The sequence below is a fragment of the Strigops habroptila genome, assembly GCF_004027225.2.
Source record: "Strigops habroptila isolate Jane chromosome 13 unlocalized genomic scaffold, bStrHab1.2.pri S16, whole genome shotgun sequence".
Lineage (NCBI taxonomy): Eukaryota > Metazoa > Chordata > Aves > Psittaciformes > Psittacidae > Strigops > Strigops habroptila.
In genome coordinates this window covers 8,465,390-8,490,182 of record NW_022651054.1, presented here as the reverse complement: position 1 = coordinate 8,490,182, position 24,793 = coordinate 8,465,390, and the positions used below count along the sequence as shown (strand labels likewise).

The following is a 24,793-nucleotide window of genomic DNA, read 5'->3' as shown; positions in this document are numbered from 1 at the left end:
ATTTGTAATGCAGCTACTAGTATTCAGTTCAGAAAACCCAACCTGTCTGAATAGCACAGCAATAATGATAATATATGCATAGCTCTGCCCTTGAGAGCAATTGCACTGCCAAGGCCCTGGAGAGCCATTCAGGGAAGGGAGAGTTCAGTCTGAAGCTTGCAAAGGGGCTAATAATATTAATAATAAATAATACGCCAGGGGATAGCGCGGTCCAGGTTCTTCCCCTTCAGCTGTGATTCAGACATTGCTTTCATAGTGGCTAGGATGGTTTCTAGTCTTGCAAGGATGGAAACCACACTAACCAAGTCCTTGGGCTCTAAGAGTGTTTACCACTAGATTTACATAGCACTTTTGCCAATAGTTATGGAGACAGAACAGACAAATCTCCTATCTTCGCAATGGAGCAATACAATAGGAGCTTTGTAATAATGATCCTGGAGTTCAAACAGGTTTGGAGTGCAAACTGAGCATTTGCTGGCAGCTGAGTGTGAAGCCAGAGGGGACAGGAAGGCTCATCCCTCCCCTGCATTGGCTGATTTGAATTTTGTGAGTGTATCCTGCAGTTTTCCCTTTGCCACAGCCAAGCTGCCCTTTAACCCCTGAGTCACCTGCATGGATATTTACAAATCTTGGTTCTATCTTGCACAAAGAGGCTGAAGGATTTTAATTTATTGTTTCTCTAGAATTTGAGCACAATTCTACACTCAGAGCAGTTGCATTGCACCAGTTCAAGTCTTCTCACTGCATTCATTCAGAGCTCCAAATGTCACATTTCTGCATAAAGCAGAATGGCTTTAAAGGCTTGGGAGAGGAGCACATTTCCCTGCCCTGTCAGGGTTTGGCAGGGAGCAGAATCAGTTCTTATTGTTGCTGTGAAGTGTTGATTGGGAGTGAAGCTCCAGTCAGGCTGTGGAACAGGCACTTATCAAGTTTGTTTTCTTAGGGGCATGGAGTTGTGAAGGTTCTGCCCAGGAAGCAGCTCTAGCTGTGAATGAAGCAATCCTGGGTTGTTTGATATCTGAATTGCAGACACATCACCGCCTGTCCAGCTTCACCCTGGGCTTTCCACTACTGACGTTAGCCTGGTAAATGTAACAAGGCTTCCTATCGATTTCTCTGGGAAATGGGCTGTGCCAGCTCCACCAGCATAAACGGGACAACTGGCCCCAGTAGGCACTGGGAGCCCTGTGCAGGTGAGACCTCACAACCAGGGCTCAGGGCTTCATTCCCTCCTGGCTTGAGCTGCAGCTTTCATTTGAAATGAGTGCTGGAAGAGGTACTTGGCTGTTCATCATAGAAGGTGGTTAGTAAATAAAATCAAACCCTGAGATCAATCAAAAAAGTCTTCAAGCTGGTATCCTCATACCCCTGCCTCCGCTCAGCCAAAATCCTTCCTTTTGAATTTCACCGCTGTTTATTTTTTTCAGTCTTGTGGTGACTTTTTTGTTTTCTAATGAAAGGTGTAAGATATAACCCACAGTGCACAAAGAATTCACACACCTGCATTGTTACAAGATGAGTTCTCGCAGATAATTTAAGCACCAGCTTTAAATTCCAGGATAATAGACGTTTATTACCTGGCAGTGACCCTGGAGACTAGGAAAATCCAGTATTGTTGAGCTGCTCTTTGTGATTTACCATAATTCTTCTGTTTTCCAAGGATTTTGCAGACTGGCTGAAGTCTCCAGTATGGAAATAGTTTTCTCTGGAATTTCACTCTCCGCTTTCCCACCTACAGCGATACAGCAGCAAACCTCACCTTTGGCCATTCACCTCCATCACTGTTTACCTCAGAGCTCACCTGGAATCTTTGCCATGCTAATGCTCAGCACGGCAATGCAGCAATAAATATCCAGGCAGAGCTGAGTGCTGGTTTCACCTGCCTGCACACCACCTGAGCCTCAAAAACGTGTTCCCTTCACCTAGCTTGCGTAGACTGTGTGTAGTTCAGCCCCTCCTTGGCAGTACCACTTTGAAGAGGGCTTTTGTACCTGCTGTATGGTTTAGAGGTTATATTGTGTCTTGGGAATCCTTTCTTGGAGTCAGGTTCAGGGCAAGCTATGTCTTGTCCTGCAAAACAACGCAGAAGTGCTAGTGAAGACTTGAGTTTTGGTAATGGGGATTTGGTTCATGCTACTCTGCGAGGCTCATGGTTCCTAACGAGCAAGTTGTAGCTAAGGTGTGCTGCCCTGGCAGTTAAGTATGGCTATTTTAGAGACATGAGCTCGTTCTTTGTCCAGGTCCTCATGTCTGCCTTGCAAATCCTCACCATCAGCACTGGCACTAGTCATTTCCTTAGCAGATAGCCCTTGCAGAGGAGATAAGTAGTGAAAAGAGGTTAGAAATGCAAGTGTCTTCTGGGGAGACGTGTGGAGGCTTGTACTGAGGTGTACTGGCAAGGTCTGGAAGAAGAGAGCACCTCTCTGCGCCTCTGTGGACACAGAAGGGCACATGCCACGGCTTGGGACTGTGCCGCAGCCTAAACTCCAAAACAGGGCTTGTGCGAAGAGCCCTGGGAACTGTCTCTGTCTTTCCTTATTTCCCATTCTCTCCTCTCTACGGGAAGGGTTTGGGATGGAGCGGCCTCTTCATGGAATGGATGGCTAGCAGCTGCTTTGCTTGTGAAGCCTCCAAGTACCGGGCTGATGCCCTCTACCACCCAAGAGCCAGTTCTACTCAATACTGCAGCTCTCATGGGTGGATGAAGGGTTGCCAAAGTCAGTATAATGGATGAACTTTTTGTCTGGCATCCAACTTTCTTTCCCCTCCCTGTTTTTGATAACCAGAAGGTGTCTTTGTCCTTTTGAAGCAGAGACACTCTCACCTCAGCCCTTGTTACTCTTTAACTCTGTGTTGTCTCAGGGGTGCCTGAGACCACAATTCCGGCTGCAGGACCAGCAAGAACATCTCGGCTGTCACTGACTCTGGAGCTTTTCTTTGTGTTTAGGGACCTGCCCCTGCAGGCTGCCTGGGTGTACATTGGGTGTGCATGGAAAGATGTGTGTTGGTGGAGCTCTCGCCCATTCTTTGTGACTGGGCCAAGAGAACTGGAGGTGTCAAGCCAGAGGTTGCTAGGGAAGTCCTCAGTGAAGCCCGAGGCTGCGCAGAGGCCTCGCACAAAAGAGATCACAGAGGGCTGCAGGAAGCACACAGCCTCCAAAGCGGCAGCTCCGCTCCCCCGGGACGGCAGCGACAGAAGGAACAGCACGTACGAGGTCGGTGGGCTCCTGCCAAGCCCCGGAGCCGCGGGCTGCAGCCACACCAGGGTGCTGATCCTGTCTCCCACTGCATCGCCATTCATAACGTGGGATCTGTTTAAATCAGCTTCCCTCTGAACAAAAGAGCCAGATTAGTTCTTACACTTGAAAGAAGCAGGTTGGGGCTGGTGCTGTTTCCTACATGAGTGCTGAGAGGCAAATCCCCAGGGTAAAATAGAATCCAGGAAAATAATAGTAATGGTGATTCATTTGTCTCTCACATCTTCGCATCCAGCGGTGCACCAGTGACCTGTTGCCATATTACTTTACTCTCCGTTCTTGAATGGATTCCACAAGCTTTGGGCTGTATTTACCTTCCTAATCTTGTGACTTCCTTGCTCATTTACAGACTCCAGTATATAAATATGGACATTATCACCTACAGACTCATCATCCTCAGAGCCCCAGGAACTGCAGAGTTTCACGACGACGTCTGCTCAGATGATTACTTTACAAGGCCAGCACATTCGGTTGGTATTTAATGGTAGGGTGCACAATGCCATATATTTTAAAACAAGGCTCAAAGAATGCAGCTGGAGGGCAGGGTCAGTATCTCTGGCTGGGAATGGGCTCATCCTCCTCTTGCTGCCAGCAGGATTTAATCACGTTTGGTACAACAGAGCTGAGCACACTTGTCCTTGGCTTCACTTGCAGCTAAGTTGTATTCAGAATAAGTTCAGTTGCATCAGTTAGCGCCAGAATAAACCACTGGACCTTGGCAAAGGCTTTGCTGCTTTGGAGAGCCATGAATCTCTGTGTAATGCAAAATCCATAACACCCACAGTGCCTCACTACCTGTCTCACAGAGAGACCTTGCCCAGAACAACCTATTCATCAGAATGTGAAATACTGGTTTCTCTACGTCTGACTTGATAAACCGCTCTTTCCCTTAGCTCAGCCTGTAAAACCTTTCATGATCACAAAAGCAGATCCTTTTCTAATAAAATGCATCCACTGTTTGTGTGTATCCACCAACGTTAATTCCCGCTTCACCCAAGTGCTATAAAGCCGCCGAAGGCTTCTGTTGGCACATGTTTTAGAGCTAGGAAAACGATGTGTGTAAAAACCCTGATGTAAATCCATTGCTTTGGGGGAAAAAGTGCTTTTCCATGCTAGTTTACCATCGTTTACATGATTATAACAGGCTCTGCACGAGGGAAGCTACACTCATCCCAAAAGAACAAATAAACCAAACCAGTGTAGGCAAGTTCAGGATTGAGCCGGTGCTGAGGATGATGGAGCAGCCTCACATGGGGGCTGTGCACCAGCAGCTTTGAGTCCTCCTCAAAACTCTGTGGTCCTCTCTGTGTTTGAATCACAGGAGTTATGTGCTTGTCTGTTACTGCTGTTGTGAGGCTCCGACCTTTCTTTGTGCAGGCAAAGTGCTTGGAGGATGGAAGTGTGAAGGTGTTAGGTGGGAGGGCAAGGGCAAAGGATCTGAGTGCAGATCCTTTTGTCTAAAAGAAACAAAGGGAACCTTGCTCTAAATCCCCATGGAATTAAATACACCACAGACATGGCTCTCCTTCAGCATCCAAGTCATCCTTAAGTCATTCCTGCTCCAAAGATGTTCAACTTGAAAAAAAAATAGCTTCATTCCATACAAGTTAGGAGTTCCCCTTCATATAACTCTGATCCAAAGCATTGTTAGTGAGAGTGTCTCCATTTACGCCATGTCCATTGGAATCATTTTGACCCTGTTTTTCCCATGTGGTTTTGCTCTAACTTTGGATCCCCAGAAAGCTTTCCCTGCTGCAGGATTTAATTTCCAACTTAGTTTTGTTTTGTTTTTTTTTTTAAAAAGGCAATTTATTTGACTTTGCTGCAGGAAGATTCATTTTGCTTTAACTCTTTGGAGTTTTTTCTTGTTTCTGTCCTGGGTTTTTAGTACTGCTGGATGCTACAAAACAGGAGTGAAGTTCAGCCTCCGATCTGGTTGTGTTTTGATGGTGAACACAATACAACGCATGAAAGCTGTGCTGGAAAGGTAAGTAGTTATGAAATTATATTTATCTTCACATCCTTTGCTGGTTTTAAGTGCAGACAACCCCTTTCTTTGGTGATTGCATTAGGTCTTCATTTTTTCCAAGCTCCTTAAACCCAAACCCAACGCCTGTAGTCCTCTGTGAGTAACAGTGTTTGCTAATCCGTGGTATTTTGCCATTTTCTTACATCAGGGACTGTCACGTTGCATGACAACCCGGCCGCTGGCATGAGGCTTTTTGTGAAATCTCTTTACTTTTCCCTTGCTCCCGGGGACTTTTCGCCGTGGGGCAACCACGACAACTGAGCCCAGCGCTCAGTGAGCGGAGAGCTCGGGGGAACTTTTGGTCCTCATTTGGCCCTGCGGGCAGAGCCCGGCGCCCCGGGGCTGGACCACCGGGGCCGTGCAGGGGCCGGGGCAGTCCCGGGGCCGTCCCGGGGCCCGCCGATTCCCGGCCAATCGGCTCAGCGCCGCGCTCTCCCCGCCCCGCTCGCCCCATGTGCAGAAATAGCCCCGCCGCGGCCGGCAGCGGCTTTCCGCGGGGAGCGGGCGGACGGGCGGGCGGCAGCGAAGCATCCCCGGGCGGAGCATCCCCGGGCGGAGCAGCGGCGGGGCCGTCCCGTCCCGGCCGGTGCCGTCCCGCCCCGAGGTGCCGGCGGATGGCCCCGCGGCGGGCGCAGCGGCCGGGCCCGGCGGCGGGCGGACGGTGACCGGAGCCCTCGGGAGCGCGGATGCCGGCCGCGGGCCGGGCGGTGCGGGCAGCGGGGGGCCGCGGGCCGGGGCTCGCTGCGCCCCTCGGGCCCCCCAGGGCCGGGCGGGAGGCGGCGGTGAGCCCGGACATGGGTGTTTGTCTCCGGGCAGCGCTGCCCCGTGGCCTGTTGGTACCTGCGGCCGGGCGCCCGGTGGAAAGTACCTTTTTCTCATGAACGGTTCTAGTTCCTCGTCCTGGGCTCTCGCCATGGACACTATGAAAACCACTTACATCGTGCTGGAACTGATCATCGCTGTGCTCTCCATCGCTGGCAATGTCCTCGTCTGCTGGGCCGTGGCCATCAACAGCACCTTGAAGAATGCCACCAACTATTTCCTGGTGTCTCTGGCGGTGGCTGACATTGCCGTGGGTTTGTTAGCCATCCCTTTCGCCATCACCATTAGCATTGGATTCCAGGTGGATTTTCACAGCTGCCTCTTCTTCGCCTGCTTCGTGCTGGTGCTGACCCAAAGCTCCATTTTCAGCTTGCTGGCGGTGGCCATCGACAGGTACCTGGCTATTAAGATCCCACTGAGGTAAGAGGCTGGAGTGGATGGAGGTAGCCACGTTCCCTGAGAGCCCAGACCATGATCTTCCTTGTCTTAGCCTGCAGGAACTTCTGGTCTCTAGCGTTGCCCTCAAGATGTTTGAGGTTCATGAGTGATGATGAAAATAACAGCTATTTTGAACTCGTTTGCTGCAGGACTTGGATCAGGGTTTCAGTATCCTGCCTTTCACTTCAAAATGCACCTGAGAGCTCAGTTTCTGGAGGATGTCTGCCCTGGGAGGGTCAGTGGCTTCTTGGTGGGGCGATCCAGGAGTATGCTTGGGATAGTTGTAGCTAATCTATGCAGGTATTTATACAGCCCCCATTACTGTGGTGTCTGGGCATCTCCCAGGTAACTAAATATAGGAGCACCCACTGTTTCTCCTATTTCCCAGCCTATTAGGGAAGCGGTTTTCAGGCTGTTCTGTAAAAGTTCTTGTCTCTTCCTCAGCTCAGGTCACAATACGTTCAGAAAGGCTGAAAGTCATCTTAAATAGATCTTAACATGACTTTGTACGTACTTATTTTCAGCCAGAACTAGAGTCTAACTAGCTTGTCTTCCAGTTTTTAGAGGGCTAGAATTAGACTGAAAGCGCAACTTGTTGTATCTATAAATGCTGAAACCATATTTCCGTGCTTGCATATGTACATTTTCCTTCTGAGTGCTTATCATGAGTGTATAGAGCAGTAAATGTCAGAAGGTGTCAGCTCTGTGCATACACTGGGGGAGGAGAAAAGGGAAGGAAAAAGGATTCACACATCAGACTTCAGAATTTTACAGTTCAGACTTCCACCCAAGTGCAGCATCAAAGACATAAGCTGTTTTCCTTATAATTTATGGGATGTTGCAACATAATGGGAAAAACTATCAAATATAATTTACAGGCACTTCCCCAGTGAGTTGCCGCAGCAGCTGCCTTAAGCTTAAATGCACCAAAACCCTGGCTTTGCATTACAAATGACCCGAGTCCATTAGTCTCAGTCTCCTCCATGTCTCTCTTGTCCCTCCCTGTGAATAAGACACATCATTGATGGAGCAGGAGTCCAGGACTGCTCCCGGGTTGGCATAGGGACCTCAGCTGAACTGTGTGAGCTGCAGCTTTCCTCCATTCTGCTTATCTTTGGTATCTTCCTTGCACGAGTGGTGACCTAAAATGACTTAAAAAACCCTTTTCACCCTCTTCTGACACCTTGCATTGGAGGACCCCCATCTGTTGGGCAAATATGAATCAGTCACCAGGCAGATGATAAAGATGGGCAGTGGAAATCTGTGTGTGCTGAGCGTGTCACACGGAAATTCCATGGGATGTAAAGCAGATCAGCAGCACCCATCGATACAGAGGGAGCAGGGTCAGAGCAGTTCACACCCCTGCCAGCACCTCTGACGCGGCTGCTTGTCTTCACAGCCACCCGCCTGCACTGGGAGACACTGCTCCGGGTAACGCTGTGGTGCCTCTTCCATCCCTTCCTTGGGGCTTTCTCAGGATGGGGGCTAATGGCATGGGAGCAGGTTGGAGTTTTTAGGATTCAGTTTAATCACGAACAGGCTGTTTCAAGCGCGGTTGTAACTCTCACCCTTTGTACTACAAGGGCTTTTTGCAGTGCTTGGCTGAGGAAATTGGATCTTGTGAGATCCTGTGGATCTCATGAGGAACCTGACGTGAGAGTACCAGCTCCAAAATGCTCTGATGGGACCATTCACATGCTTGTGGAAGGGAAGTGGTTTTGCTGACTGACAAGATAGCAAGTATTTCTTCCACTTTCTTTTCTTCTTATTATTTTCCCCCCAACCCTGGTCTTTAGCAGCTTTGCTCAGCTCTCCAGGAGGTCAGTTCATACACCTATGGGGGATGACATCCCAGGGCAATTTTGCCTTGCTTTGGGATCCTTTCCCAGCGTTGCTTTTTCACCCCCTCTTAGGCCAAATCTTTTATTCTGTTTGCACAAACATCTTTTTTCCTATGAGCGCTTTTAGTCCCTTCAGCTGTAAATGGAGATCAAGGAGTCCCATCCTAGGCTAGTCTAAAGTATGAAGTTTGGATTAAACTTGGTCTTGGCATTGAGGCTCATTTTATTGTTTTCAAAGGTGTCAAAGAAGTAAAACTCCTTTGTAAGGAGGGAGGTTTCTCCCTGCTAGGAGTGCAGGGCAATGGACAGAGTGTTGGTCGGGCAACAGGAGATTTAGAGACTGGTACTTAAAGGCTGCTTTTATTTGTACAGCCAAGACCAAGAGAGGATAGAGGAGGTTATAGAACTACACTGGCAAAACACTTCTCTACTGCACCAGGGTTAGAACTGTCTCATCAGCATCATTACTCCTGAGATGCTCCACAATGTTGCCAGCAGCAAGCGGGAAGGGACTTGTCTGGCTACCCGCCCTAGGTAGATGCACGTGGTGTTTCTGGAAGAAGGTTTGTGCTGTGGAAAGTGAAAGGTGTCCATCAATTTGTAGGAATAGAAACCTTAGGAAAAGTGTTCTCACTGAAACACTCATTCTGGAGACCAGCGCAGGGGCTGATAACAGGCCTTGAACTATTAAATGTCTAAGAAAGTGATTTTGTCCCAGCCCTATCTAGCAATTCCAGAACAGTTATGGCAGAGCAGACAAGTGTCCATGCTGCACCCAGTGCTCCACCAGCTCCCTATGGAAACCTCTGCAGGGACACTGTGAACTGACTGTGCCGTATTACTTAATACAATTTCAGGGCTATTTAAGCACACTGAGAGGCTGGGGGGGGCACAGGAGAAGTTTGCATTACAGCCAGGCTAATAATGGATTTTTCAGTTCTGTGGCTGAACCAAAAAATCCCATGGGAAAGAGGGAAATTATTCCAGTCAAACTGCAAGAGCGATATTTGGAGGTTTCAGTGAAACAAAGTGATCCTGACCAACCTGGCAGATTGTTGTTTGAGCTGCTTAACCCTCCCGATGTCGTTGTGCTGCTTTTTGAAGTAGTGGCATCCTCGCTGGGAAGGAATCACAAATTCTTATCTAGACAATTGTAGAACAAAAAAAATCTCAGAACATTTAAAAATGGTGTTTTTGAACCCTCCCTCTTCTGGCTAAAAATATTTGCTGGATTTGACCTGGAGCCATGAATTCTTTCTGTCCCTTGAAACTCTGATTTTGTTTGTTTGCTTTTGACAATTCACTGTGTGTGGAGGAGCCCGCGCTGCCCACTTTGTGCAGCTGCAGCTCTGAGCCCTTCCTCGGGTCCCTTCACACAGCTTCTTGTCCTCAGACACGCGCTAACCCTGCTTTTCTTTCCACATCCCCCTGCACCCCCATGCTTCCAACTAGGCAGCGCTGCTGCTTGTGTGTGCCCATTCTTGTACTGCCCCAGGTACATGGCACCATCCCCGCTCCCCTCTGCCAATCCAACTCCCAAACTTCGCTCCTCCATTGCGCTTCCTCCAAGCAGAGTAGCAAATCCAGAAAGTCGAGCACCTTTCAGCAGCAGTAAATCCATCCTGCAGAGTGTTTGGCACAAGAGCAGCGCGAGGCTTTCGCTCTCTGGCTTTCTTCAGGGCTGGATCTCACCCACAGTCCCATAGCTGTGAGCCAAAGAAGATTTATAGGTGGAATAAAGTCTTTCCCTTTTATTTGCATTAACCAAAATCCTTTGGCATGGCTAATAACTGTAGGTACAGAGAGATGCCTGGAACAAATGCGTCTGGAATTAGGGAGGGAGAAGAGTATCTGTACTTAGACAGCAAAAGAAGAATGAAATGCTGTGCAACATCATGCTGAGTGTGCCCTTGTCTGGCTGGTAATGTGCTGCAGGACAGTGAACGTGTTACCGCTGCTGCCCACCTGGCAAACACCCCAGCAGAGACCTCCAGAGGGAAAATTAGCCCCAGGTCCCTGTGATTTGAGCTTATCTGGTGCTTGTTCTTCCTCCCTGGATTTAGTTCTCTCCCATCGTCAGTTTTATCCCTAGCAGAACTGCAGGACTGATCTTCCCAAGCAGCTTTGCCATGAGCTGGAACAGAGTATCCATGACCATGGCCTCCCCCTTTCTGCACCAAGCCCTTGCTGTGCCCCTGCAGCCAGAGCATCCGTGCTTGGATCACGATCTGCTGATGGTGTTGCCTCGCTCTGCTTCTGGTGCTGCCAGCCTCCCATGTGAGCTGCTGCCCCTCTTGTCTTTGACACAATGAAGGCAACAGTCCGGTTCCTTTCTGCTGTCCTCATGGAGACAAGTTTCATTTGGGTTGTTGTGGCTCTTATCTGACCCTTTTAGCTGAGCAGTGGCCTTTCTAGACATGGGCTGGCCGATGCTTCACGGCTGCCTGCCCTCGCTGTGCCCTGCTGCTGCAGAGGAAGTGGTTCCCTCCGTGTTCCTCAGCTAAGAATTGTTCCTGATTCCTTTCAACTCCCATCTTGTTCCTCAGCAAAGCAAAGTGGTGGGTATTAATGGCATGTGGGAGGGCTGGAGCCACTGAAGAGAAAATCCTCTTCAGAGCCTTGGTCTTCACTCACCATTTTCTGTGTGGCATCAACGACATGCAGCATTGCGGCTGCTCTTCCTTCTGCCCTTGCTTCATTTCCTCTCTTGAAGGGAAATCCTTGCATTGCCCTTCATCTGAACCCTGGCCGTGTTCTGCTGTTCACGTGTGGCTCACGCACACGGTGACTGATCCTGACACCCTGAGCAGCACAGGAGCCTGGATGGATTTGCTGTTTGTCACAGACCACAAAACAGAGTCTTTTAGGAGTGTTCTGCCCCAGCCTTTGGCTACACCGGGCAGTCACTGCGTGAGGGTGTTGGGCTCCTATTACTGTATTTGATCCACAAGATTCCAGGAATCAGTGGTACCAGCTGTGCCCTACAGATGTGTCAGTCCTCTCCCCTCCCCATCTGCTCTCACGGCTTTGTGAAGTCCAACGAGCTCATGGAATTTGTATGTGCTAAAGAGCGGATTATCTCCTAATCCTATGGATGACAGCAGGCCTGGGCATGAGCCACAAATAACTTGTGAGGACATCAGTGGGGTGTGTCCGTGCCGTTATGCTCTCTCTTTGGTGCCATGTAGGCACCAGCATGTCGCTGAGCACCACGACCAGAGCTGCTGGACCCACTGGGGACAAGGCACACAGCAGTCCCCGTGCGGGGAGACTAGTGCCACCATGGCTGGGGCTCTGCACCCCCTTCGTGATGCACTGTGCATCAGCACCCATCACCCCAGTGTTCACATCCTCGCTCCCACCCAAACCCCAGTGCCAGGTTCCTGGGATCACGGTGCTGTGGGGTGGCTGTTGGCCACATCCTCCCTCCCCAGTGCCCAGACCTGTCAGGTTCTTCCATGAGATTTCCCTGTCATGTTGCGATGGTGTAGCTGGCACACAGGGCTGGATGCTGTGTCACTAACTGAACCTGGAGGTGAGGACAGGATGGGCTCCTGGAGCTGCTGGAGCACACTGGGATGAGGCGTATGAGGGTGAGTGGTGCTGGGCTCAGTACTGACCATACAAGGTCCACCAGCCCTTGGGAAGGGCTCTGCAGGGAAGGCAGATTAGCAGCAACTTGCTGAGGCTGGTGGATGGAGAGCAGTTTTGGGCCTTTGGGAAGGGCTTTAGCACGCGTTTCATTACAGAAAGAGTGATCCAGCAGAAATCTGCCATCTCCTTGCTCTTATCTGTTATCTTAGTGAGCAGGACACTGGGGGCCTGGGAGGGGGAGTGGTTGCAGCACTGCTCTATGTACAGGATCACACCCAAACAGCTCCCTGGGAATCGCAGTTCCTATCTCACCTCTACCAGCCGCCTTTAACTCAGCCACCCGGGTGCTGCACATCTGAGGTCTGACCGCGCTGGGAGGTTTGGAATGACAAAAATGCTCAGCCCCAGGCACTGTGAGGCCGATAACTCTGGGGTTTAGGGCCCTGGAGGGAGGTGGCGCCGAGGAAGAGCTCAGGAGGGCTCCGGGCTCCTCTCAGCCCTGCAGTTTCAGGTAGGGAGCACCAGACTGTTGGGCTTTAGGGCTCAGAAACCCCCTGTGGCACATGAAGCGCTGCTGTCCCACTCCCCTGCCTGCACATGAGCGTCTTGAGGCTGCTGCTTATGTTCCAGTGTCAAGTCGTTGGAGGGTGGCAGCTGAGCTCATTTCCTTCCTGTGCCCCGGGCTCTGCGCACCTCTGGCAGTCCCCCAGCATCAGGCACGGGCGCAGGGGCTGCCCAGCGTGGGCACTGAGCCCGCAGCCTCCCTGCGCCCCGTGTCCTGGTTCAGTTCTCAGTCACCTTTTCTCACCCCAGAGCTGGCTGGGGCCGGCTGAGGCGGACGGAAACCGGCCCTGAATGCAAATTCCTGCCTGTTTGTGGGCTGCTGTGACAGCGTGCATGTGAGAAGAGTGTTCACAGAACCACATCACAGGTGCTGCTGGTGTTCAGCAAGCACAGAGGTCCCCACCTCCCAGCCTGAGCTGTGGTTTCCCTTCTTAATCCTCCAGATTACCCGTTTGCAGAGTGCTTTGGGACAAAGCTGTGCTCTCCTGTGTTTCTCCTTTCCACATTCCTGGTCCTGCAAGACTGATGCTGTTCAGCAGTTCCCCTGCCCTGTGCGGGCAGTGGCAGGGCTGAGGTCCCAGCCTGCATGGAGCAGTGCGCAGGGATAAACTGGTGTGAGGCAGCTGCCCTCAGTTGGAGCCTTTCCTCTCCCAGCTGTTCTGCCTCCACCCCAGGGAAGGAGGAGTTCTCAGGAGGGATAAGCACATGGCTATGGATATCTTGTATTGAAACCTGCAGGCACTCGATAATCCGAGCTTGCAGGCTGCAGAGCCCAGGGTGCTCAGGGGTAGAGAATGCTCCCCTCCATACACCCGGGCCATCCTAAGAGGCATCACCGTGGCTGAGTGTGAAACACGGGTGGGTTTTGTCTGCTTTGTCCTTGGAAGAGTAATTTGAAGTGTTCGTAACTGGGGACCAGTTAACGTGGGGGCTGCAAATTTGCTTCTGTCTGCCAGTTTGCTTCCGACTGGCAGACATCCCCCATCCTTCCCCTCGGAGCAGCAAATGGCCACGGCCACCCGAGGGCTCATCCCCAGCCAGGATGGCTTCACACCCTGCTCTCCGTGCTGCTGCTCCCTGTGCCTTCCTCTGCCTCGCATCTCTGTGGCTCTTCTCCCAGGTGGAATTACTTCTCAGTGAGCAAACAGGCAATACGGCAGGTCTGGAGCAGCCCCAGCTCCTGACAGCCTCTGATCACACTGGGCTTTTCTTCTCATATTGGTTCAAAATCATCAAGCGTTTATTTCAGACTAAGGCTGAAAATGCCAACGTAAACAAAGCAAAGAAGTGAAAGCCTTCCAGTTTTTAAATCATAGAATCATGGAAAGGTTTGAGTTAGACGGGATCTTAAAGCTCATCCAGCTCCAACCCCCTGCCACGGGCAGGGACACCTTCCACTAGAGCAGGTTGCTCCAACCCCTGTGTCCAACCTGGCCTTGAACACTGCCAGGGATGGGGCAGCCACAGCTTCTCTGCGCACCCCGTGCTAGCGCTTCACCACCCTCACAGGGAAGAACTTCCTAATGTCTGATCTAAATCTACCCTTTTTCAGCTTAAACCCATTCCCCCTTGTCCTGTCACAAAATGTTTTTTAGTGAACTTCCGAATCTGAGAATGAAGCATTACAGCCTGTCACCTTGCTGGTGAGGTGCCTCACCACTGAGAGGCAAGGAGGTGGATGTTCCTCCTCACTCTGTGAGGGTGGGAGCCAAGGCAAGGCTGGGTTCCCTGTGTTCAGACCTCAGAGCAGTCCTCCGCTTTACAGACAAGGCTTGAGGAGCAGCCTGCAACCGGGCTCTGCGCTGCGAGGGCCGGGTCTTCTCATTTACCTGTTACTACCCAGGGCTGCAGGACCAAGGGGCCACTTGCCCAGTGGGTGCATGCTCAGGGCACCGGGAGCTGGGAATAACTGTCACCCTGTGAGTGCTCGCTTCTTCCCATTCAGCTTTTCCTGACAGGTTAAGGGTGGAATCCAGCATCTTATGGCACATCCAGGGCTATCTCCATCCCCGGTTTCCCATGAATGCACCAGGCAGGCAGCCAGAAGTGGATGGGGCTGAGCGGTGCCTCTGCCCCTCCAAAGAGCCCCGTGTGCTCACCTGGGTGCTGGCGTGGTTGCAGTAACCCGGCCAGCGGAAGGCCAGGAGTGCGAACGGGGGACGCTGCTGCTGTCCCCTGTCACAATAGGGACAGATGTGGGAGGAAGTGATTTGTCTACAACTGGACGTGGACGGGTGCAGATGTCCTGCTTCCTCTGCTCAGCCTGTAACTGCTAATCAGATTTCTCACTCTCGCCGCCAACTCCTTCCTGGTTAAAAAGCTTTTTCTTTCCCTTTTTTTTTCTTTTGATTCCCTCTCTAAGGTGCAATTTATGATTAATTTAAAATGTCCTGCCAGGATGTTTCAGCTGGTATGTGATCTCCATTCCATGGCTCTGCATGGAGCAAACAGAACGGCAGCAGTGGTGCTTGTTTCATGCTGTTATAGCTCAAAAAAACACCCTCAAAAAGAGCAAGATGCAAAGTCCAGCTGCAAGTAGCTGACAAGGATACAATGCTTGGCAGCCGCACTGCTCTCGCCCCTTGTGAATAGAGGTGTCTGTGTATTTTCCTTCACACTTAAAATAGAAACATATAAATTATCACTGCTTGTTTGTATCAGAACACCTGCATGGTCCGAGTTCTGCAGGCTCTCCATCTGGTCACCTCCCTGCATCCGGCAGCCTGGCCACTGGGAGGGAAGCGGGGAGAGCAGCGGGAAGCACCAGTCCGCAGGATAAGGATTGGGACTTTCCTTGCTTTTCCCAGTTAAGGTTGCAGAGACATCCCCATTGAAATGCTTGGAATGAGCCTGGAGGCTCTGTCAGGAGAGAAGGTTTTCCTGCTGGAAAAGTTAATGTTGCAGCTTCAGAACTGTGTTACCTGCACAGGAGAAGCATTTAAACACCCAGTGTGTGTGTGAGGCTTTCACAAGCATGGCCCAGCCACATTTTGGGGGTGGATTTCTCCGAATATCTTGTTGCTGCTAGAAACTGCATCTCAGCCATTCCCAGGGATTTCAGACAGCACCCAGTGAGGATGTGGGACAGCGCTAATGCCTGGGTGGGTGGACATCCTATTGCAAATGTCTGAAGAGTCAGGACCCACAGTGTATTTGCCAGATTCCAGCTGCAGGCCTTCAGACCATGACAGGGATGATGGAGCTCATTTTTGTGCCTCCAACAGCGGCCCAGTAGCAGGGGAGGTTGGAAAGATTTTGGGCACAGGGTGGACAAATGTAAGGAGTCTCCTCCTGCCTGCCCATCCCCAGGCAGGACAAGGGCTTTGTGGTTGGATGGTGCCCAGTGTGGCAGACCCTGCACTGCAGCACTGATGAGCACATGGGGGCAAGTGCTGACACAGTTCCTCAGCTTGCAGATCACCCTTTTGTTCAGCAACATCTCTCAGATGTTCAGTAACATAAACTATTTGCTATTGGCTTTGCTCTTTGCTAATCTCGGGTTTATTTACTCAGTAACTTATCAGTCAGGGCCCAGACCATCATCATGGTCAGGGCCACTCTCAGGCTCTGCCCAGCGCCAGGAGAGCAGATTTGTGGCACCACAATGTTTTGATCTGCTCATCCTTCAGGGCTGTTTGGGGATAGTGAGGAATTCTTCTCCTCCATTCCTGCTCTCGAGGCCAGGTTGGATGGGGCTTGGAGCACCCTGGTATAGTGGAAGGTGTCCCTGCCCATGGCAGGGGGTTGGAACTGGGTGAGTTTATGGTCCCTTCAACCCAAACCAGTCTGTGATTCTCTGAGATAAGTAACATGGGAATCATAGTCCCCTTCCAGACTGGTCTTCTGGAAAGCTCTTCAAGGAAAGCTGTGGACCTTGCTGTGCCAGGCTGTTGCTCTTTTCCATCCCAAGTTTAATCGCCCCAGATGCTGAATTACACCTTGGTGCTGCTGTACACTCCTTGTTTGACAGGAGCTCAGGAGCAGCAGTGCCTCTGCCTGGGTGATCTCTGCGGGGTTGGTGGGGAGATGCCAGGTACGTGCAGGACATGACTCAGTTCCTGCCACTCGGGAGCCAAACTCCAGCTCGGGAGAGGCTGCGCTGGCTGTGGGCTGGCAGCGTGTCCTGGTTTGCTCCAGCTGTGCTCAGCGGTGCCTGCCTGGGTGTCTGGGCTGGTTCCATCTCTATAGCAGGAGAAATGCCTTAAGACCTGTTGGAAAAGAGCCCTAACCCTGACCACCCTCCCAATCAGAGGCACGATGCCTGGAGAGTGCGGAGAAACTTCCCACGCCCTGTGCTAATGGAGAGCTTGGTCATTTTGGTGGTTGCCATGATGCTCTTCAAGGAAAGCTGTGGACCTTGCTGTGCCATCAGTGAAACAGAGGGGCCACATGTGACACTGATGTCTGCTGGGTGAAGGGCACCATCTCCAGTCCATGGGCCAGCTCAGGGGACGGCAGTGGCCGGGCGGTTACTCACTCCATGGTTTGGTGACAGGGCAGAGCTGCATGGTGCCCTGGGTGAAGCCTCTGCAGGCACATAGTCGGTCAGAGCCATGGTGTAAAAACAGCTGAGCTTTCTCTAAAGTATTTGAGCTCCTGCAGCCCGGGCTGTGTGACTGTGACAATGGTGGCTAACGTATGGGTATATATGTCAGAGGAATAAAAACCTGAATCACTCCATGGTGGCAGCACATGGAGGATGGCATCGGGGCTTCTACAGCATGTCCACTGCAGAGATAATTACCTGCTTGGTGATGATTATGCCAGTAAAGAGACTACCTGGCAGTGCAAGAGGAACTGATGCATTGCCAGAGTTATTTCATCTCAATAAATCATTTTAAAATATTCAGCTGTTATTTACATTGAAGCTAGATTTCACGCCTCTGGGCAGAAACATAGAGGAGGTTCAGTATTTGTTATACAGTAGGCGAGTAAATTTACTTTTATAGTTCTTTGCCTGATAATATTAAGCTGAGAAGAGAACGAAGGAGGGGTTTGCTGGAGCATTCAGAGCTGTGAAAACCTGCTGGTTCCTCACTGTCTGATCATGTTTTATAGTGCTGAGAAAAAGGCTGAGGCGCTGTCTCACAGCCCCTGCCTCCTTTTGCTGGTGGTGGTTTACAACAGGAGTTGCTCTGTCATGTGGTATGCTGCAACCCTTGCTGTTCCCAGCAAGACTCTTTGTACCATGACCTGGTGACAACCATGCACTTTATCTCTAAGCACATGCTTACCTTCCCTTAACTTTAGGGCAATACAGGCAGTGTCCCACCAAATCGATGTATTAAGGTTATAACAAGGTAATTCGTGAACAATTTGAGAACATCGAGCTATTCCCAGTTTCACCTTGGCCTCTTCTGGCTGGTAGCTCAGCACCCAGGTATTTGCACAGCCCCTTTCTGTAGTCACAGCAGCAACCATCACCCTTACCCACAATCAACTGTGTGATGCATCCCTATGAAAATAAAGAGCTAATCTAAGGGGTGCAGTTGTTCGCTGTGATTAACTATCTCCAATGAAGACCATCTCTTCATTGACAGGCTGTCAGCCCTCTTCGTTGCTCAGCTCTGGCTCTTGCAGCCCTGCAGCACAGCACATTTTGCCATCTCCTTCTCACAGAAGGGGCCCCTGTTTAAACGTGATGCTGCCGGCAGCTCTGCTGGGCGCTGAGGAAGAGCGAGCAACACTAAAATAAACATGCCACCATCATGGACATTGGAAAATCAAGTGACTTCTTAACTGCTTTTGTAAACCTTCACGATGGGCCTTATCTTTGCAGAAGAGTTCAGCAGAGCGGGTGGAAGAAGCCTTATTTGGGATCATGTGTTCTCAGCAAGAGGCAGTGGTGGACACTCAGAGCTGCGCCGGCTTTTCCTTGTGTTCCTGTGCGCAGCCTGATTCAGGGACACAAACCTCTTGACTCCTTCAGTTTCTGTTTCTGAACAATGGTCCCTTTTGCATTTTCCAGTGTCAATACGACAGTTCTGGGGATGTGGCAGAGGAGGAACTGAAGTGATCAACTAACCATGAACAGCACAAGCCAAGGAGCCACGTTTTCCTCTTCCCACATGCAGAGCTGTAGGTCAGCAGCAGCCCTTGGTGCTCGTGCAGCACTGGCTAAGCTTGGCCAATGTTGGAGCTCAAGACTCAGACTTTGCCAAGAGATTGGATTTCTGGGCTTGGCCTTACTGGTGCCCTGTCTGATAACTTCTCACCTTCTGGAGCAGTGAGACTTAGCAGGAATGAGAGAAAAGTCCAGGAGAAACCTCTCAGTGGCTGCACCTGCCCTTTAGACATCTATCCCGTGGAGTGTGTTTGCAGTTTAGCAATGCCTGAATGTGGCTGCTGCTCCCGCATCCTCCTGGCCATGCCCAAAGCAAGCCCCATTCACAGCGGCCACTCAGAAGGAGCCGAGGGCTCCCCCCAGCCCCTCTTTGCTGGGAGACCCCCCACTTCACCCTCCTGTCTGTGTAGCTCGCAGGAGGAGGGGGACATGGGCTCGCACGGAGGTGGCCGCAGCGTGATTCAGAGGCACAGCTGCGGTTCTGTGGGAATAGAGCCCTCCCCTGCCTCACGGGCCGGAAGAAAATCAGAACAAACGTTCTTAGGAAAGGAGGAGCAGGGAAGCCAAGCCAGAGTAAACAAGCGCTGGGAGCAGGGTGTGGGAAGGAGGGGACATGCATGTCAGCCAGCAGACTCTAATGGGCTGTGGGGAGGACATTAATGGCTTTCTCATGTTGTCTTTCTGGCAGTCGCTGGTTCTTCATATCTCCAAAGACTGATCCTACTGATGCTTTGATGTTGGCATCTGCTCTGGGTGCATCCAAAACAGCTTGACTTTTGCTGCTTTAGGTTCCAGCTCTGTGTCTCTGAGCACCTGGGGGCTGGAGGGGCACTTTGGTTTTCTTGGCCATGAAGGCACCCAGTGTGTGGGGTTAAGGAAAGATGTAGGCATCACATGGCTTTGTGCCCCTCAGCACTGCATCAGCCTATCCCTGGGTCACAGCAGAGCTTCTCTGTAGCACATGTGAGAGCAGCAGGTGCCCAAGGAAGGCATTGGTTTAAAATCTGGATCTTTACAAGCAGTTATGGTGGGTGAGCAGAACTCAGCCATTGTTTGACCACAGGCAGCTGTATGGTTTAACCCCACTGAGGGCTTCAGAAGCTGCAGTCCAAGAGCGTGTTGGACCCCTCTGTGCTGCATGTCCTATAGAACTGGCACATCACGTACATGAGCAGTGAGGGTGGCACCAGAGCTGGGTGAAGGTGCCCACATCAGTGCTGTTGGAGGATGCACAAAGCAGGGACATCAAACGGGGGGGGGGGGGGAGAAGAGCCCAGTGTCCCTGGCTCCCAGCTCCATGTCTGGATGTGAGACTGAACGGAGACACACCCCCTCACTTGTAATTCTCCTAAGCAATCCATCATTAGCAGTTGCTTTCAGACGCTGGCTCAGAAAAGTCTTTCAGGGTATTTGTTATCCACCCAGAACGAGCTCGCGTGGGCTGCAGTCTGGCATGTGTTAGCCAGGAATTGTGCTGCTTGAGAAGCTAGCAGAATCCCTGGTTTCCACACACATGTGTACTTCCCACTTGAGTGTATGAGGTAGCATGGGAAGGGACATCACATTTCACGACTGCTGCAATCTCCAGTGAAAGCCAGCATTGCTGCAGGCACAGGAGCAGCCCAAGTTGAAGCAAGTTGTCTGTGGTACAAAGGCTGTAAGTGTGTGGTAAGGGTGGTTAAGTCTTTAGCTACCCATTACAGGGGAGAATTGAAAGCCAGCATTGTCTCAGCTGTAACAGATCAGCCCAGAAGTTCATGTAGCTCAGCAGCATGCCCCAGCATGCTCATTAGTGGCTGCTTAGAGCAAGAGGGTAAGATGGTGGTTACAGAGTGAGCCTTCCCCCTGTTCTTGCCCTCCTTGCAGTTGGTGGTTTAGGCTTAGGCAGTGATAAAGCCTTTTTTAAGACTCCAGGTCCATACCTCCCATTGAAGGGTGTTTGAGGTCAGGGGTGGTGCTTCATGCCTCTCAGGAATAGTAAGTAAATCACCTCCCCAGATCTCTGTGTTGGTGCAGAGCACAGGTGAGATTTTCACCCCTCCGGTGATGGCAGAGATGAGGTTCCCACATGGGTGTGGGTGGGGATTTTGCGGCTTCAGCCAAAATGTTGATGACTTTAACTGCAGGGAAGTCATGAGTGCTCATTTATATAATGGCTCTATCCTGGTTTTGTTCTGGATGCTGTAGGTATAATAGTCTGGTGACTGGCAAGCGGGCAAGAGGCCTCATCGCTGTGCTGTGGCTCCTGTCCTTTGGAATTGGACTGACTCCACTTATGGGCTGGAATAAAGCCATGAGCGGTTGTCCCAACGCCACCAACGAGACAGGGGCCAACATCAGGACAGAGCACCATGGCTGCTTCATCTCATGCCTCTTTGAGAATGTGGTAACGATGAGCTACATGGTGTACTTCAACTTCTTCGGCTGCGTGCTGCTTCCCCTGGTTATCATGCTGGGAATCTACATTAAGATATTCATGGTCGCCTGCAAACAGTTGCATCAGATCGAACTGATGGGCAACTCCAGGACCACGCTGCAGAAGGAGGTCCACGCAGCCAAGTCTCTGGCCATCATTGTAGGACTTTTTGCCTTCTGTTGGCTGCCCCTGCATATCTTGAACTGCATCACTCTCTTCCACGAGGAGTTCTCCAAATCCAAGCCCGAGTGGGTGATGTATATGGCCATCATCCTCTCCCATGCCAACTCTGTCATCAACCCCATTATCTATGCCTACCGGATCAGGGACTTCCGCTACACCTTCCGCAAGATCATTTCCAAGATCCTCTGTAAGACTGATGACTTCCCCAAGTGCACCACTGACAACAACCAGCACCTGACTGTCACCAACATTAACTGTCCCGTAGCCTCTGTGACCATATGACCCTGCACGTCCTGCTCCCGGGATTCTGCAGTGTCCCTGACACTACCCTCCCCTGTGCCTCTGTGAACAGTTGCAGTGTGCTCCTGGAGGAGCGCTCAGAGATGACCACTATGCAGTTATGCAGCTGTATTTTTTGTTATTATTATTATTACTTTTGTAATTAACATAGTGCCTCCTGGAGGGATAACCTGAGTGGGGAGACCGACCGTAAACCCAAGTTGTGTGAGTGCTGGTGACCGTGTTGTGTTTCCATTCCAGGTCAGACATTGACTGTGGAAGACCCACTTGCTGGGGGTGTTTTCCCCAGTTGTGCTGCTCGTGTCAAGTCCTATTTTAATTATTATTATTTTTTTTTTTTAATCTTTTGATTCATTTAGGAGTAATAATTTTGTGTCTGGTTTTTGAGTTGTTCTTTAAGTCCATACTTGACAGCACTTTGGTAATACCCTAATTATTCCATCAATTGTTTGATGCAGCTAGTATTCTCCGATGGGAAAAAGTCTTACTTAGCCCAGTTGCTGGTGTGAAACTGAATCTGCGTTCCAGGCTCTGAGGGACGTGACCATGTTGATGGGAAAACAAGCTCAGAACTGGCCAGCTATTGCTGGCCCCAGTGTGGAAGCCCTACTTACTGAAAGAGAAGAATTTTAGGAACGGGTTGACTGAAGTTTTTAGCTCAGTGGTTTTATTGCCTTTAAATCCTTTTGGCCTACAGGACTGTACAGCCCAGTGCTTCAAGTTTGCTTTCAAATCTGTTTCCAGCTAGGAAAATGCAAAAGGCAGATGTGCCCTAAGGCTCGGCTAGTCTGCTCCAGCCACTGAGGTTAGTGCAAACCCTGTTTTGGTGACACTATCTCTGCAGTGAGGTTTTTGCTCCAAAGTCAAACCTTCACAGCCTTGCAGTGCTTCCGGAAGTGCTGGGTTTAGCTGCGATAGCTGGATGCTGCAGCTCGCCTGATTCCTAAAACTTGGTCTTACTGGGGCTTCTCTGTAGCCCAGTAACCCCCAGAAGCTGTGAGTGCTTTGCTTTCTAATGGTGATGTTTATTTTTGTATTCTGTTTTTTAATCCTGACCTGCATTGGTAGCAAAGAAGACTGTAGGGGAGCTAATTCATTTGAGAAGCTAGAATGCCTTGACTTGTGACCTGATTTTGACCAAGCTCTTTGGGGCTGAAGCTCACCTTGCAGCCTCTGCAGTCAGCCAGGAGTCCTGGCCTGACCCAAGTACAAAGCCCACTCAGCAGTGTAAATTGGTACTGCAGCTTAATAACTCTCTGCAACCACAGCTCAGTGATTTAATATGTAGCCATGATATGTAGAACTAGACAAAGGTAGAACAGCACATTCATTCTGAAGTATGAGCTCCACTTCTCCAGACTGCACAATGGCACGTGCGCTGCTGTAAATATTTCTGGCATGGCCTTTGTTTTATAAACAGGACTCTTGCCTGAAGGTCCCTATGTGGTAAAATAGACCTGTCTCTCTCCAGCAGCTTCACCATGCGACCAGTGAGAAGTGCAAGGGTGTGTATGAAACGGGGTTTTCGGTGGTAGCTCATGCAGGGAGACAAAGAGAGGGAGCCGGACTTTTAGAGCAGAGAAGGAAGTTTAAACACAGCCAGCTCCTGAAGAACAAGTCCAGTGGACAGACTGTGATGCCTGGAGCAGTTTGTCCATGATAAATTGTACTTGAATCATATAGAAATCAGCTTTCTATTTTTTTTAAACTGCATTGCACTAAAAGGGGAGTAATAGAAGACCCGAAGAGTTTAATTTCTCTGGTGTATATAATGACAAATGCGGTGTAAAATCAGCTGAAAAGCTGATGTGAAGAACTCCTGTTCCTGCAGCATCTGCTGTGCCAGCTGGCGTGACCAGGCAGCCCTGCAGGTGTGGCTTGGGCCCACCATGCAGCCAGGGAACAGCTCACTGGGAGTGATGGGTTTTGGTGCTGTGTGTGTCAGCTCAGCTGTAAGAGCCAGCCCCAAACCTGGGTGAATCACCAGTAGGCTCTGAATGGGTTTGTACATGTTTATGCAATGTCCAAATTTAGCTACAGCTCAGTATCTCGGATACTGGCATTTCCAAGAAGCAGCTGAATAGTTAAAGTTACTGTCCCAAGCATTTCTCCTTTAACAGCTTCATTCATCTTTGCTGCATCTGTCTTGGTCATAGTCCAGCTAACACATGTAGCCACCTCTTGCCATTTGGGCAGGGTTTGACTCTGTCCTCCTTTCAATCCTTCCCTTCTGTATGATCTTTGGCTGGGTTCCTTCTGTTAATCGTGGCTGGAAACAAGCAGGGTTTCACCTGCAGGTCTGGCAGTGTTGCAAAGCAGTTGCAAGCCACATTTATCCTTAAAACAAAGAATGTGATCTCTCCCTTCCTGCTGGCTGAAAATGAAGCAAGCTCTGGACAGCACGGACAGACTGAAACACACAGTGCTGCAACATGGAGAGAGATGTCCCAGAACACTTTCTGTATGTGACAGCTTGCACTGCAGCTCAGCAGCCACCACTGCTACCTTTCCTACACCTCTTATGAGCCAGAATTCCTGAAGATACTTGCGGTGCAGCCTTAGTATGATCTTGCCATTGGGTTGTTAGCCGTTAGTAACTATGGCCCGGGTCACTATGGGCTTTAGGCACATTAAGTGCCTTTGTGGATCTGAGCCAAAGACATTTCAAGGCAAAATAAAAATAGGGCACCTCCCTTGCCCCCCTCCAAAAAAACCCCCTGAAGGTATCTATAAAAATGTGAAGTATAAATGGCAGAGGAATTTCTGCAGCGAGTGCAGCTGTAGCTATTCAGCTATCCTTACTGCTCTGATGTACATAGGATGATGTGTTCTCCTCGTGTTGCTCAGATTTTGTATTTGCAGTAACTGTTATTTACATACAGAATGCTTAATTTACCACCTGCACAACCTGGCTCAGCCTCTGCCCCATCATTTCTTGTGGTGTTGTGTTCAGACATGTGTCATATGAGGCCACCCTGTACTGGAGAGGCCCAATCGCGGAGCATGGGCAGGGATGCACAGAGGTGGAAGGAGCTGGTTCACCCAGCACTGGCTGCCGTGCAGAACAGGGGAGCAGCAGTCTCCTTTCCCCCATGTCTGGTGTGACCAGCCTTGCCTTGCCTGCCTGCATGAGGTGCTCAACTTGTCTGAAATGGGTCAATTGAAAAGCACAGCAACCAGGGTGATGCTTCCAAAGATCCTGCAGCATAGTAAGTACAGTGGAAACACCAGTCTCGAGGTGCTGAGGGGTCCCTGCCCTAGTCCCTGGTACAGGTTTGGCAGTGA

At 50.5% G+C, this 24,793-nt stretch overlaps 1 protein-coding gene across 1 annotated transcript; it reads left to right on the top strand.

Annotated features, from left to right (window-relative positions):
• The first annotated feature begins 5,777 nt into the window (after nt 1–5,777).
• ADORA2B (adenosine A2b receptor) lies at nt 5,778–24,419 on the top strand. Its single transcript, XM_030472641.1, has 2 exons — nt 5,778–6,528; nt 20,797–24,419. The coding sequence occupies exons 1-2, from the start codon at nt 6,164–6,166 to the stop codon at nt 21,488–21,490; spliced, it is 1,059 nt and encodes a 352-aa protein (XP_030328501.1). The 5' UTR covers nt 5,778–6,163; the 3' UTR covers nt 21,491–24,419.
• Nucleotides 24,420–24,793: the final 374 nt, after the last annotated feature.